Source organism: Pinus tabuliformis, chromosome 2_1 (assembly GCF_031772625.1).
Source record: "Pinus tabuliformis cultivar Carrire ecotype Pingquan chromosome 2_1, CPIR1, whole genome shotgun sequence".
Lineage (NCBI taxonomy): Eukaryota > Viridiplantae > Streptophyta > Pinopsida > Pinales > Pinaceae > Pinus > Pinus tabuliformis.
Genome location: NC_142299.1, coordinates 957,674,065 through 957,690,213, shown reverse-complemented (window position 1 = coordinate 957,690,213; position 16,149 = coordinate 957,674,065). Strand labels below are relative to the sequence as shown.

Below are 16,149 nucleotides of genomic sequence, written 5' to 3'. Positions count from 1 at the left end.
ATTTAGTATTTAATGCTCAGTCTTTTAGCTGTTGCTATTTTTATTCTTTTAGCAGTTTCTTAGATGAAACTGTTTGTTTCTATATTCTACATAGAAACCTGATGTTTCTATTATTGTAAATATCCTTGTATTATCATTGAGTTGTTTGCTCCTGGTTAATTGAATTGATTCAATATTCTTTCACATGCGTGCTTCGCACTGTTTTAAAAATCAGCCACAGGTGGCTGATTTTCTCAGCCACACAACAGCCGTATGTGGCTGAGTTTCTTACCCACACAGGGCCATTGTGTGGCTGATTTTCTCAGCCACATAGCGGCCCTGTGTGGCTGAGTTTCTCAGCCACACAACCAAAAAAAATTGCAAATTAAAAAAAAAAATCAAAACCAAAAAAAAATTATATTTTTTCTTCCAGATTTTGTTACCATGCCACCAAAGGGTTTCAGACAGTCTTGTGATTCGGCATGGGCACATGGTCAAGGAATCATTCCCGGTAATGATCACAATATCAAGTGCAATTGATGCAATGCCACAATGTATGCAGGCATAAACAGGCTAAAATACCACCTAGCCAGAATTCTTGGGCATGGTGTGGGATGTTGTCAAAGTTGCCCTTATGAAGTCACTACTGAAATGGTAGTTGCTTTGGAAGCCATTAAAGAAGCAAGTTCTAAGAGGGCAAGAAGGAAGGATGAGATTGTTGGGATAGGTAGATCTTCATCTCAAAGTGAAACACAATTTCAAAGTCCAGGTATTGGTAACTCCTCTTCAACTGCTATGGCAAACAAGAGTATAACCTCTTCTTTCTTCAGTCCTCGTACAACTCCAAGATCTCAACCAACCTTGGATAGTTTCAATGATAAGAAGAGGAAGGAGGCAGATATGGCAGTGAGGAGGTTTTGGTACCATAACAGTCTTTCATTCAACTATGCAAAGTCTTATTTTTATCAGCCCACGGAGGATGCCATTGCATGCGCTGGCCCTGGATACAAAGCCCCAACTTATAATGCACTTAGGGGGAAAGAGCTAGATGAGAAGCTTGAGCGTGTCAAGGAACAATTGCAGAGCATTAAAAGCTCATGGAAATTTACAAGTTGTACACTTATGTCTGATGGGTGGACAGATCAGAGGGGTAGAACAATAATAATTTTTGTTGTAGCTTGCCCTGAAGGAACCATGTTCCTAAAATCCATTGATGCATCTGCAAATGTAAAAGATGCACATTTGATTTTTTCATTGTTGGCTGATGTGGTGGAGGAAGTTCGGGTTCCAAATGTTGTCCAGGTAATCTCAGACAATGCAACAAATTATGTGGCAGTTGGAAGGTTGCTTTGTGCCAAATATCCCACCAATTTTTGGACTCCATGCACTGCACATTACATAGACTTGATGCTAGAGGACATTCAGAAGTTGGAATGGGTGCAAGACATTATGCAAGAATGCAAGCATATTACCAAGTATATTTATAATCATGCTTGGGTGTTGAACCTTATGAGGGAATTCACACAGGGTGAGCTTAGTCGCCCAGCTGTCACACGGTTTGTTACAAACTTTCTTTCCCTCCAAAGCCTTTTGTATGAGTACCAAGCTTTGAGAAGAATGTTTTGTAGCCAATAATGGGTATTCTAGAAAGATAGCACAAAACCGGAAGCAATGTCTGTGAAAACATTTGTCTTTGTTGATAGTTTGTGGGACAAAGTGACTGAGATTGTCAGCTTCACTGAGCCCCTTGTGAAAGTCTTGAGATTGATGGATGGAGAGAAACCTGCAATGGGATATATTTATGAGGGCATGGACAAGGCCAAAGAGGCCATCAAGACTTTTTATAAGGGAAATGAATCTAAATATATCCCTATATGGCAAATTATTGATTCCAAGTGGGACAAGCAACTACATTCACCATTGCATGCAGCAGGAGCATATCTCAATCCGAGCTTATTCTATAATGAGGGGTCTAGCATTCAAAGAGATCCCGAGGCAGTGTTGCGGGGGAGTGCCCCCCCCCCCTCGCTCCCGCTCCCGATCCGCGCTCCGGGCGGGAGCGACTCGGGAGCGGGTCGGGAGCGCGCTCCCAAAATCGCTCCCGAAAAGGGAGCGATTTCGGGAGCGCGCTCCCTAAAAAAATTTTTGCTCCCTGCCTTTTCGGGAGCGTTTTGCCTTTTTTGCATTTTTTTTTTTTGTAGTTATGTTCGAAATGCAATTTTTTTTGAAAGAAACAAATAGTTTTTGAGTGGGGCAACTTAATGATCAAGTCTAGGCCCTAGTATTGATATGCTATTCATGGTAATGTTAAATTCTTAAAGTAAAAGTGACATTTTCTTTAATTTTCATTTTCATCCTTTTACTTAAATTTTTAACATTACCATGAAATGACTCAGGATGTTTGAGAGTGGTTTCGTCCTCATTGGATTTCATATGGAGAAAGTAGAATTTTAGATTTCATTCAAAATCCAGCAGACTTATCAGTTTTTCAGGATTTCAGGATTGGGGGATTGCAATGTTTCCATTGAATTTTGTCATGTATTAGGGTATGGAACTCATATTTAATCAAGAGTACCAATCCCTCTATGTACCTTGATGTTAGTGACATTGGTTGTCGAACTCCTCTATCATGACCCTTCTAAAAATGTACGCATCACTCAAACAAAATCTTGACTTGACATGCTATGCTTTTTCTATCTTATGTTAATGCTTAGAGGGTGATATTAATGACAAAGAGCCCTATACAGATACAAAGGTAATGACAAAGATACCTCTGGATATTAATGCTTGGAGGGTGATATTAATGACAAAGATCCTGATTTTGCAACAAGACTAAAAAATTAGACATTTCTCGTGGTGGCAAGAGGCCCAAGCATAAGAAATAGATAATAGATTTACTTCTCTTTTCTAGTTCCTAGTAGCTTTTATAACTATTGACTCTTTCATATTTATTATGATATTTTTTAAACAATATATGACAATTTAAGTTTGAAGTTGGCAATTATAACTCATTAGTAATGAATTATGAATATGATGCTTCATGAAAGTTGAAAGTTGTTTCATTTCATTTCATTTTATAACATTTCATTTCATGTTAGATATTATTTGTTGTAATGGTTACACTTAGCTTACAAGTACAACTTTGGTGATCAATGATGATAAATGTTATATATTGAATTTTGAAAGCTTGAAACTTTAAGATTGATGAATCATGAGACTCAATATGTTGTATGTTACTATGTTACTAACTTGCGGACGTGGTTGATGAAGATTATAACTTCTAGATGATTGTTGTTATATGGTTCAATCTATGCTTTTTTATGTTTTTTATATCTAATTCATCATTCTACATGTTTTTGTTGACATATATGTATCAAAAATTAAAAAATATAAAAAATATATATATTTTTAAAAAATCGCTCCGGGATTCGCTCCCAAACCGGGAGCTTCTGAAAATGGTCGCTCCCGCTCCCGCTCCCAAGTAACATTGTCCCGAGGTGATGAGAGGTGTCATGATATGCATTGAGTATATGTTCCCGGATGTAGATATTCAAGACAAAATCTACTGACAACGAGATATGTACAAAGAAGCATCTGGCATGTTTGGATTCAACTCAAGCCAATGTCTCAAGGACAAGAAAATGCCTTGTAAGTGCAAATTGTTAGAACTTAGCATGTAATTTTGCTAGTTCTCTTTTATATGTTTGGCATTGCAAACTAATAATCTTTGTTGTTATACTTTTACAACTCATTGGTGGATAGATTGTGGCACTAAGGAACCACACTTATAAGAATTCGCCATCAAAGTTCTGAGTCAACCCTGCAATGCTTCTTCTTGTGAGCGCAATTGGTTAGTGTTTGAGCACATCCACAGCAAAAAGAGAAACAGGTTGGAGCATGAGAGGTTGGAGAAGTTGGTTTTCATCTACTACAACCTTCGAATGCTGACAAAACAAGTGCAACCAAAGGATACAGATCCAATTTTATTGGATACTATTGATTTAGACTCTGATTGGGTTGTGGAGGAGGAGGCCCCTGATTTGAGTTGGCTTGATGAAGAGACTGAGGATCTCTCTAGTTTGTCATCTCAAATGGAGACTCCAAATACACCTGCCTCACAGTTGCTTCAGCCTTCTGATGTTAGCACTAGCTCTGCGAGTGGCAAGTGCTTATTGTAGGCGTAGTCGTCCATGAGTGATGAGACAAAAGATTCTTATGAGATAATCATTTATCATTTATGACATATGTATTTGAATTTTGAACTTGCTGACATTTTTTATTTTAATTATGGAATCATGAGTCCTTTTCTTATTCAGTATCTAAATGTTTTGCTTACAAAAATTGAATATGTTATGTTGTACTTTTATAGATATGAGATGATGTTATGAATTATTGCATATATTGTGGTTTTTATAACTTATAAGGATTGGAATTATCATTAGTTTCTTTTTTGTGCTTAAAATTTACCACATTTTAAGTTTTTTTTGTATTTTGACAAGTCTTATATGAGTCTTATAAGGGTCATTCTCGAGTCTTATACGAGTAGACGAGTCGATGCCTCGCCGAGTCTTATACGAGTACAAGTCGTGCAACATTCCTATAAACTACACTGCCCAGTTTGAGGATCTACGGGACAGGGGGATTGCACGAAAAGGGGGACGTTAGAGTATCAAAAGCTGCGCGAAGGGAGTTGCGCTCTGAAAGGAGATACCGCATAGCACAGCCAAAGAGTGACCATTGGAGTCACTGTTCATGAGTTGACAGCCAGGATACGGTTAAGAGGAGCAGGCGGTCGGCATTTAAGGCTAAAATTTTTGAAGATATGCTGCCAATCCAGCATTAATGATGGAATTTTCAGGGGAACGGTCAGATTTGAATTCAAAATCCCCTATAAATTACGCATGTCGGTCCAACAGCGAACACTTTGCACACTTAGAGTTTTTGAGTTGAGTTGTCTGTTGCTTATGAGCTGCTCATTCTTTGAGGATTTGGTCACAAGCCCTGCATTTTCCAATTTGCCTGAGTTAAATCAAAAATTTATCCTGGAAACCATGTTGGGTCCAAGCCCTGCTGAAACTGTGAGCACTGGGGGAGACATTGCATCCGAAGGAGCTGCTCCAGAGGTGGTGAGCATGGAAGCTCCGACTCTTGTGCCTACAGCGCCAAGGTCGCCCAGGCCGAAGCCCACCCCTGTTAAAGAGACCCAGAAACCAAAGAAAGACAAGCAGAAGAGGCCGGTGCCAGTGCGCGAGTCGCCCAGGAAACATACTGCCACTCAAAAGCAGAAGAAGGACAAGCAGCCTGAGAAGGTTGTGGATTTGGAAGCTGAATAGGGCACTGAGGATATAGATGCTGAGGGAGTGGAGCCCATCACCAAATTGCCTGAATATATCCCTCCGCGAAAAGGGAAGGTGAAGGTCCCCAAGGACCCAAACTCGAACAAGTTCCTCATTCACATGCCCCTATTGCCGGAGAAGATAACTTTTGAAGGTTCGCGCCTTGCGCGGGTTCCCCTGTTAAAAATGGAGGATTGGGACCTAGCTGACCATGAGCGGTTCCCTCACCTCGCAACAGAAAATTATATGAGGCGCGTGTATTACCGAGACTCAGGTGTCACTGAGTTGGAGACAGTTGAATGGATCCGCGGAGTGGAACAATCTGGGTTGTTGAACCTACTGTGGGTGCCCCACTACCACCGCACTAATATTAACACCACCTGTGTGCGGAAACTACTTACTCTAGTGCATGATGGGTGCTTATGGCTTGGCGTGCCTATACCCATCACGGATATGCTCATCCACAGGATCACGCACCTGCCGCATGAGGGTTTGAATCCGGCCAAGGAGTTTGGCGGAAAGACAGGCGAGAGAGACTTGGCAGAGAAGATGAAAAAGAAGTTTGAGCTTATCAAGAAGCTATGCGACTATTCCATCATGTCCATCAACGATCCCACAGTGCAGATTGCCACCCAAATACTAGTCGAAAAAGTTATGAGGAAGTGTCGCACGGACGAGGTTCTGGCACCTGTGATATCGTTGGCTGCACAATGCGCGGAGGGTGTGCAGTTTAACTGGTCGCAGTATTTATGCAGCGAATTTCTTGAAAATTGTCGTGAGGTCCAAGATGAGAGCAAGTCCTTCCACTACGCGTGGCTGCTACTCTCCATTGCACTGGTCGCATGGGATCCGCTGGAGGACAACAAGTTTCCTCCATTGAAGGAAGGATTACCGGAGGCCGCACAATTCGCCTCCCTCTAGGCCACAAAGGACCCCGCGCGAGACAGAAACGAAGATTTTTTGGCTATTGATGGAAGCGAGCTTCTGCATAGCCATCAACCAGCACCCAAGGTTGTCCCCAACCTTGTATGAGCAATTGTCCGCATATGCTGAGTTCAAGGCACATTTCCACCGCGTCTACATTCGGGCGTGAAAGGACCTGCTGCAGAAGCGGTTCGATTTGCCGTATTTGGTCACCAATGATGCCTTACAAGAAGTGATCAATCGTTGGCCGGCAGATTGGCACACACCGTCCGACTTAGATGCAAGCACCAGCAAAGGCGCAGGGAGCTCAGTCGAGAAGAAACGGAAGGATGCAGCAAAAGAGGCGGCACAGAAGTTGGCCGCGCAACGGAAGAAGGAAGTCGAAGAAAAAGCTCGAATGGAAAAGGAGCGCGCTGCAAAAGAACAATCTGAACAAGAACAGCGCGACTCTGAGCAAAGCAACAAATCCCCTTCGCCCGAAACCGAGGAGGAAGAGCAGTTTGTGCAGGGCGGCGGAGGCGATGAGGGGCAGAGCACCCCATTTAGGCTACAGAAGCGTAGAGAACATCAGCAGCAGGAGGGTTCCCGCAAAAAAACAAAGTTGGCTAAAGCGCAGATGGATCCCCTCACCCTAACAGAGGGCGATCTCGACAATATCAGTGACAAGGTACACGCCACTACAATCGAACTATTGCAGCAATTCGAGCAACAGAACATGCAGTCTTGGGGAAATGTCCAAAAGGATCTGCGTGAACTGCAGATCCAAACTAGCAGAATACAGGTGGGTGCAGGTCAAGTGAGCGCCGCACAGACGAGCCTGGCACCGGGGACAAGTCAGGCTACAGAACTGGTAAGGACAGTGGACCTTAGAACAGTTGCTCTGCCAGAAGGGTCCCTGAGCACGAAATCGATCGATGACAAGATCATCATAAGTACCCTGAAGAACATCAGCCTCAATATTGCAGTGCTCCCCAACGAATTTCTTCATGCGTTGCAGACAGGAGTGACAGTGAAACTGAGAGCTCGGGAGCAACGCACTCTCAGTTTAATAAGCAAGTATCGGGTGAACAATGAACAAATGTTCGCCGAGAAGATGCAGGCCTTGAAGGAAAGGGATACTATCCAGGCGCAAAGCTCCCAACTAGCGGCCGCGGTTGCAGAGGCATGTAGAACAGTGTCGGAGTTGCACATACCTGAGGATGCACAACCCGAGGCCAAGATCTGGAAACTAGCTACAGATGTCCGCGATGCAAAAGCAGAGGTGGCAAGAGTTCAATTTGAACTCAACATGAAAATCACGGAGCTACAGCTTAAATCACAGCCCTCGACTTCGCCCGAGTTCAGGGAATAGCACAGAGCCGCCATCAAGGGATGGCTACTGTGGATGCCGCAGTCATTCACTGCACAGCTTTGTTTGAACAAGCAATGGAGTTGGTAACAACCCTGCAGGAAGACCCCAACCTGCAAATATTGAACACAGAGATCCGCGAGCTCCAAAAGTAGTATGACGAGGTTAGGGCGATGACGCGCTCAATTGCTACAGCGCAATGCCTCACCAAGTTGCAGGAGGGGAAGCAGCTCCTCGCACAGGTGGAAGCAACTCAGAAAAAAGAGGTAGTACTTAAGGCCAGGTTGGGTCCTTGGTTGGAAGAAGCCTACCAAGTCTCAACCAACATTCAGGAGAAGCTGACGAACTTGCAACTCACAGCAGAAGATCAAGCTAGCTGGTGAAGGACCAGCTACGGAGCAACTCGTCGAACAAGTGAAGCAGGCAGCTACACAGAGCGCTGCTGAGGTAGCAATTGTGCAGGTGGAGCTGGGGGATCTTCACAGTAAGATCACCACGCCAGCCGAGTGACTCGAGGGCGAGTCACGACCTTTGTGTTGGGGTCCTATTGGGATGGGGTCCCCTAGGTCAGTTTTGGGTTAAAAACCCAAGTTTTGATATAAATTTTGACAAAAAGATGTAAAGTCTCCGTAGGTAGATATGGGTCAAAAAGGGTTCTTACCCTCGTTTATGTAAAAGCTTGAGTCGGTTTTGAGATCTACCCTTGGTCCGCGGACCATGGGATTGTATAAATAGGTGTGTCTTAGAGAGTCTAAGGTAGATCTATGCTTTTGTCTATGGGTACGACGAATGGAGTCTTAGAGAGTTAGCATAGAGAAGTAAGTCTTAGAGGAGAAAAAGGCTCCGCGGTTGAGTGCGCAGAGGCCTACAGTAGTGTCCGCAGCTGAGTGCACGGACCCCTGCAACTGAGTGCGCAGGGAAGTTTTGAGTCTGTAACTTTGTACTGAAGATCAATAAAGAAGACTGTTGGAGAAATTCATATGTTTTATCTATTTCCTTCCGCTATTTATGTTTGCGATGTATGTTGTGCTGAGATAATGTCTTTATGAAATAATGATGTATTGATGCATGAATCTACTAGATAAGTCTTATTAATTGAATGCAATGCATGTTAAGTATTTATGCGAAGGTTGTAATACTTCCTATTAAGTTTATTTAGCACTTAAGCAAATCTGTGTGAATTCCAATCTAAGGTTAGTCTATGATGCGTGTAATTAGATAACCTATCTGTTAAAGGTCCGCAGAAGCCGGTCGTAGACCTTCGCGGAGGTCTAGAGGCTATTTGAAGGAAACTACAACACCAAGCCCTAAGGGCTTAGAGATTTGCATGAAGGCAGATCTAGGACATAAAAAGGACATCACACTTGGTTCCAGCATCCCCCCATACTGCTTCAGGTGAGACTTCAGTCCGCGCTACGCAGATTGATGCCGAAAGCGCCAGTATTTTAGGGTTTTGTTTGGCGCAACTAACTTTGAACCTGGGTCAGGACCCACTAAGCCAACATTTCTTTATCAAATAACCCAGATTTTGAATTACTTCAATAACAGAGTTAAAATTCTGAACTTGTAGCAGTCACATATATAGCTGAAAATATAAACAACAGAAACTAACTTTTCAAGTACACATGAAATTATGTTTTTCAAAACAGCTTATTGTAAATGATCAAAAACTTACAAGGACACCTCAACACTGAGGTTTTCAGCCTTCTAGACACTCAGATTTGTTAGATCTGCTTGTTGTTCACTTAGTTTTGCACTCAGATTTGCTAGATCTGCTTGCTTTTCACTTAGATCTGCACTCATATTTGCTAGATCTGCTTGCTTTTCACTTAGATCTGCACTCATATTTGCAAGATCTACTTGTTGTTCACTTAAATTTGCACTCAGATTTGCTAGATTTGTTTGTTGTTCACTTAGATATACTAGATCTAACTGCTGGATATGAATGAGAGTACTTTAAATTCTTTAGATCTGAATATCAACATGCATAAATAATTGAAATAAACTGTTAAAATACTCAAACACATCAATACACAAGATTTGCCATGGGGAACCCCAATAAGCGAGAAAACCTCAGTAAAGACCTTCTTACTTTATTGCTCTTGAACAAATTTGCAGGTACAAAACCCTTCTTGAGGGTGCTACAGTACAGCTCGCTAGGGAAGAGGACGATTGGAGACAAATGAAGCCTTAACTAACTTGAAACTTCTTGCATGCAAGTGCAAATGACTTAGATCAACTCGCCTTGAGCCAAAGATGTCAAATTTGAAGCAAACCGGACTAGATTTGAGCTTGTATGAAGTAGATTTAAAGATTACTTGGGCGCACTGCGGAAAAATAGACCAGATCTGAGCGAAATGACTGCTGAACTTTGAATGCTTATATCTAACAGTTGAGAACTTGAAACCTTGGGCGCTCAAGAGGGATAGGTGCGCCTTGGAGAGTAGATGAAAAACTACACAAAAAGAACTTGTGTAGCAAATAGCTTTCTCTTGGTCCTTTTATCATTTCTCTTGGCTAGAATGGGGCACCCAGATTTAATCTTGGATTGACATTGGATAAGTTTCATGATCCTTCTAGAAGACTCCATGGGAAAGGGGTTATCAACTTAAGTTGTTCTCCTAGACACAATTGCGCCCCTCTCTCTTCTAATTTTACATTTACATCTTTAATATAATAATAAATACCATTATAAACTTGGGCAAACTTAGGCTTTTAGCCTTTACATCATAACATTACATTATAACATCTCAACTAGTCACTAGGACTAGGAGTTTACATGACAAATACTTTTACATGACTCAAGGCTTTTACATAGACATTTTATATAAGCATTTTATCACTCTCTCAACCAGCATTGTCCATTCACCTGCAATTACATTTAAGTACTTATGTTCAAGATAACAATAAGAAGAAGGTTTTTTCCATGTGATCATTTAGTACTACAACTTGGATACTTGTAGGAGTAAGCCTAGGAGAGGCCAAGTTCTAAGTAGTCGCATCACAACAAGCCAAGGAGTCCATCACACATGCCAGTACTAGCTCACAAGACTTCTTCATTCATCCTGACACTTGCTAGACTTAGTCTTGACTGTTGCTCAAAGAGCCCACAAGACATTGCCTTGGATTTTTCACATGGCTCACTAGGCATCCACTAGTAGCTCCTTCATCCTGGGTCTTGTCAAAGCTCATTGTTGGTCAAAGTTGTCAATGATGTCAATACGGCATTGTTGGAGATGGAAAATATTCTTGTCATACATGAATAACCCTAACCTCATTATGCAAACCCTAAGAGGGTCCCCTAAGCATGAAGATTGAATCATAATGACAAACCCTAGCTATATCCCTATCTACATGATGAACAATGAAGCCCTAGATGCTAATGCATGATGCATGGATAAATGATTAGCAAATAGGATGCCCTAAGCCTTAGCCTTTGAAGATGCCCTTATCCTTATAAATGAAGAACACATGTGAAGAACCCTAGCCCTTGTCCTTGATGAAGATAATAATGGCATGGATGATTGTTGAAGGTCACATTTGGAGCTCTAATGAAGAAGCCTTAGATGCCCTAATCCTAAAAGCTTGAAGGCCTAAAATCTATGAAGAAGGAGCCCTAGACATAAAATCCTAAAGGTTGCCTTAAATGAAATAATGATGACAGTTTCACAAATTTAATTTTATTGATAGGAAAATGACCTCATTGAAGAATGAAATTGACACCAACTTGTAGAGGACATTTTTCCCTTTCTAACGAGCTATCACTCACCCTCTAACTCCTAGTCTGTGAGAAAATGATTTTTTAAGATGATATAAATATATTCTTTACCCTAGCCGACCTAAGCCTACCCGTATATGTCGGCCCCTTGACCAAGAGACATGTCTCTTCATTGACGATCGAAATCAGTATATATTGACGCCTAAACACTTCATTTGAGATCATCAATTTGTTGATCAGTTCATAGAAGAAACATAAAAGGAGATAAGAAGCCGAGGAAGACAGAAGAGGAAGAAGGCCGAAGAGAAATTTATTGCTTGGGCTCAACATACTTACCTAGGATTGCTGATTGTTGTAGAAACTCGGATATAGATCAAATTGTAAAGGAGTTTCAGATCTATTCTTTTGTGGATGTTTCAGTCAGCCTTGTGAGCTATGACTCGAAGTAGTGGAACAGTCACAAGAGGCTCGGACTATTAACTGTGGTAAGCACAACTCAAGAAGCTCGGACCTATAACAGTCACCTCAGATTGGAACTCGGATTATAGTGACACCTTGTTTTGTGGAGCTTGAACGGTGGAAGCCTAGTTTTGAATTGTTGTAGCTCGAAGTGCAAGATTTGACAGTCATCTTGTGGCTACTAACACCTTGGACCAGTCTCACATTGGAGCTCAGTCACCATTTGAAGAGACTCAGACCTGTGGAGAAGCTGCAAATTTAAGGACAGTCACATTAGTTTGGGGCTCGGTGTTATTCTATCTCAGACTGTAGCTCAGTGCTATTTGCATGAATCTTTGGTTCTGTTGACAGTAATTTGGGTTGGCAAGAAGGCTACAAAGGCTCAACACTTATACCCTCGGACAGACCTGTGAAGGCTCAGTTTTGAGATTGGACAGTTGTCTATGGATCGGTCTAATCAATTAAGGTTTGAAGCCCTATCAACTATCCTTCACCTATAGAACAGTCATACAAATACCTCAGACCTGAAGCATTTGCAAAATCTCGGTTTCCTGTAGGTGTAAATCTCAGATCTTGTGAAGGCTCTCACCTGTGGAAGGTTGGACTTAACTCCAACCTGTGGACATTTATCTGAACTCAGACCTTGAAGTATTTGAAGTGTTGAACTGTGGAAATTTGGAAGGATAGACAAGCTTGTGGCTTGAATCGTGGAGACCTTGAACTTGGAGATTGAAGTATCATTAATGTTGATTGTTGAATCTTGAGCATTCATTGGAGACATCTTGGAGTTGCCTCTTGAGTATTTCTGGAGCACAATTGATCATCCTTTAAGCAGACTTGAAGTAGACAAATCTTGTTATAGGAGCAAAACCTTGATTTTGGAGCCTTAGAACCTTGTAGATCTTGGAGAGTGCCTTGGAGCTGACTTTGAAGAATCTTGGAGATCTTTGGAGACCATGATGCATTACTTAGTCATCATGAGGTGACCTTGAAGACTTTGTTTAGGTAACATGAAGAGTTGTTGTGACACCTTCTGAGAAGACAAAGTTGTCATTGATGAGCTAAGTGCCTTGGAGATCATTTGAGGGCAGTGTTGAAGGTGAAGATATTGTCAAGGCTTGTTGCAAAAGATATTGGGAGTCGTGAAGAATCATTAAACATATCTTGACGAATTGAAGCAGTGGGTTGGAGCCCTAGACAATAGGAGTCCTCAAGAAGACCAGGTTGGAGCCTGTACTAGTGAAAGGGTTGGAGCCCTAGCGGTTGGAGCCTCATAGAGACAAGGTTGATGCCTTGGGAAGATAGGCTTGGAGCCCTAGAGGTTGGAGCCTCATGAAGTCCAAGTCGGTGCTTGGAAAAATACAAGTTGAAGCCTAGTTGATTAGAGATTGGTGTCTTTATCTAGGGTTGGAGCCCTAATTATTATTGTACTTGATTGATTGAAAGAAGATTGGAGTCCTCATCATTGATTAATAAAATTATTATTCTATCATTGTTCATTTTGTGTTCTAATTATAAGTGATCTTAACTGGTAAAAATAACAATTGAAAAGAAACATTGTTTCACCCCCCCCAGTACATCTACCTTCGCCCTGACTTTTGCAGTGACTCACAGGATTTATTGATTCTCCAAATCTTCCCTGGCTAACCTTAGGGTGGCCATTTAAGGCCTCTCATTGGAGAATGACTTTCGATGTTGTTATTTTCAACAAAAAGTTAAACACATGCCCAGTAAGATTCATACCAATTTGTTGAATCACCATCATGGTCAAACCAGTGTAAAAAGAATTCGCTATTTTCATCTCCAAATGGATCAATGAAGGAGGTTTTGCACAATAGATATAATACCCAAGTGAGGAAAAATTCAAAAATTAAAATGTTGTCTTAGGTAGTTGCTACAAATTCACTCATAACTTTTCCCATGAATAATGGAATCAAAATCCTTCAAATAATTGTTGAAGATACTAAGAGATCTTTTCAGCAATGTATGGTAGCCATCCTGTTGCAGCCTACAAAGTGACTCAAATATGAGAGTTCATTGTAGGGTGTGACCTTTCTTCTCTACAGGCCTTTGATCTCCCAAATTGGATAGCTAAATGGAATTTAGCAAGAAACTAATTTGAGATATCAAAAAAATCTTTAAAATAATATGTGGATTGCCTTCTAAAGCTCATTGTGGAGAACATGGAATTTATTTTAAAATTTTGTGGACAAGTGGCATCCTTTGCTTCTCTTGTTCTTCCTGAATGCATAATGGTCATATAACACAAACATCTAAATGTTTGTCAGTGGTAGAGATTGAGCCTAGAGTCCACAATGAAAGTGAAAGAGGTTCCCTTTGTCTTCTTCATGCTTTGGAAGATGAGAAGGGTAGAAAGTGTTAGCTTTTGGGGTTCTCAAATAGTGTTTGCACCATGCTTGGGGGTGCATGGTGTATCTTTGACTCTTCATTGTACTGTGATGGGCATACACATGGGAGGTGGCTTGCTCATTGATTGTTATGCCTTGTCTTGATGCTTGTGTGGTTTTCTTCCGTGGAGCATTTTAGACCTATGGAGCTTGTTGACTTCTTCCTATACTCAATACATGGAGGGTGGTTGCATGTTTAGGAGGACAGATCAATTTGGAGGAGGAACATTGGGCATCTTGTAGGAGGGTGTTGCGCCCTAGATGGCATGTGAATGCTTGGTTGCTTGCATGGAGGCTTGTACTTGACTTGAGGATGCTTGGGTTGAGGAGTGATCATGTAGATGGGTGAATCCAAAGTTACACATGGCTTAGTACAAGTGTTGGAACTTTGGAGGCCAGTGGAGGAGCATCAGATGTTGCTTGAGAAGCACATAACCTTGGAAAGGCATCCACAGAACAATTCATAAACAGATTCGGTACACCAAAAGAGGTGAAGCAAGATATGAAATACCAACAAGCAGTAAAAACATAAATTCATAAATAGTTTTGGTGCACCGAAAAACAAAAAAACACTAACTGTAATGCAACAAGCAAAATATAAATTGAATAAACAAAACAAAAACATTTTGCTAAAAATAACTGTAACTAGGACAGGGATTAAAAAGAATATTTGTGTTTCTGAAGTGGTTGCATTTAATTTGTAATGGCTACAAATAAATATAGTGAATTCTTAAGGATAAGACGAGAAAATATATCAATACCTTCTACATATAAATGCAACAAGCTCTGCAGTGAAATTTCTAAGTCCCCAGTGATCTTCAGATGGTTCTTTCCCTAAACGCTTGGAAACAAGACAAGTAATCACCGAGGGCATCAACTGATGTAACTGCACACATATAAACCAAGATATAAAGCCTGAACTTGGAAAAGAAGGAACAATGAAATGCTAAGACAACATATAAACCAATATATCAAGCCTGAAATTGGAAAAGAAGGAACAATGAAATGCTAAAACAATATAATATGTCAAGCCTGTTATAATGCAAGTCAGAAGAAATATGTTTACCTCTTCCAAGGGATTTTACTTTCAAATAAATTCTGAAAAAATTGTGGAGACTAGTAAAATACAAAACCTAGTTACAACTAATAAGCTAAAAATACCATGACAAAAGTACTAACAATGAATTTGTATCTAGCAACTTAGCAAGTACTTATGTGAGCTTATGTAAAAAGATATGTTTGAAACTAGAAGAGCTGTATAATAAGGATTTACTCCCTACAACTAGTAGAGCAGTTCCCAATCTAGCAGACAAGCAGCATTCTTCATTAACCCAAGAAGTTCTTATCCCAAATGGTTCTGCTTGATTTTGGCAATGGAATAAAAGACAAACATTGTTGCACCAAAACCAAACCTTTCTAGCTTCAATGTTTGGCACTTCTTTAAATCATACATTATATTTACTTACTAACATGCTTTTCAGCCAATTTTCTTAGCTTTCATGTTTCACACTTGTTAGAATAATACAAAGGGATTCACTTACCAACTCTAATAGCCGCCTCCTTTAGAAAACATTTAGAGAACCTGGCCTTGCCAATAGGGAAATCATAATCTGGAAGTTGTACTTTCTGATGATTGTAACAACAATGGTATCCAATCCAAGCAGACTCGTAATTTGTGTGCAAGCTATAAAAATAGGGTAATTAACAATGTCTGGATGCAATATTAATTAACATCTATATTACTCAGAATTACAGTATAAACAATGTTTTTTACTTTGATTGAAGTTGGTTGTTATGTCAGCAAAAGCCATGAACATAAGACATGAATTTGAGAACAATGGGATATATGTGGGTCTAAGGCCATTTCATAATCCATTAGAGATCTGGCCAAGGGCTTCAGTATTTACTCTTTTCCTGAGTTATAATCCAGTTATCTTAGTTACGCAAAAAATATTATATTGAAAAATCAATTACGTC

The 16,149-nt window shown here is 40.8% G+C and overlaps 1 protein-coding gene across 5 annotated transcripts in view; it reads right to left on the bottom strand.

Moving 5' to 3' along the window:
• Positions 1-16,149, bottom strand: part of TAFII59 (TATA BOX ASSOCIATED FACTOR II 59) — a 245,117-nt gene that overhangs the window by 95,018 nt on the left and 133,950 nt on the right. For all 5 annotated transcript variants that reach the window (XM_089403579.1, XM_089403577.1, XM_089403575.1 and 2 more), the window contains exon 10: positions 14,934-15,058. In XM_089403579.1, the coding sequence (XP_089259705.1) occupies positions 14,934-15,058 (125 nt within the window). The remainder of the gene's footprint in view (positions 1-14,933; positions 15,059-16,149) is intronic.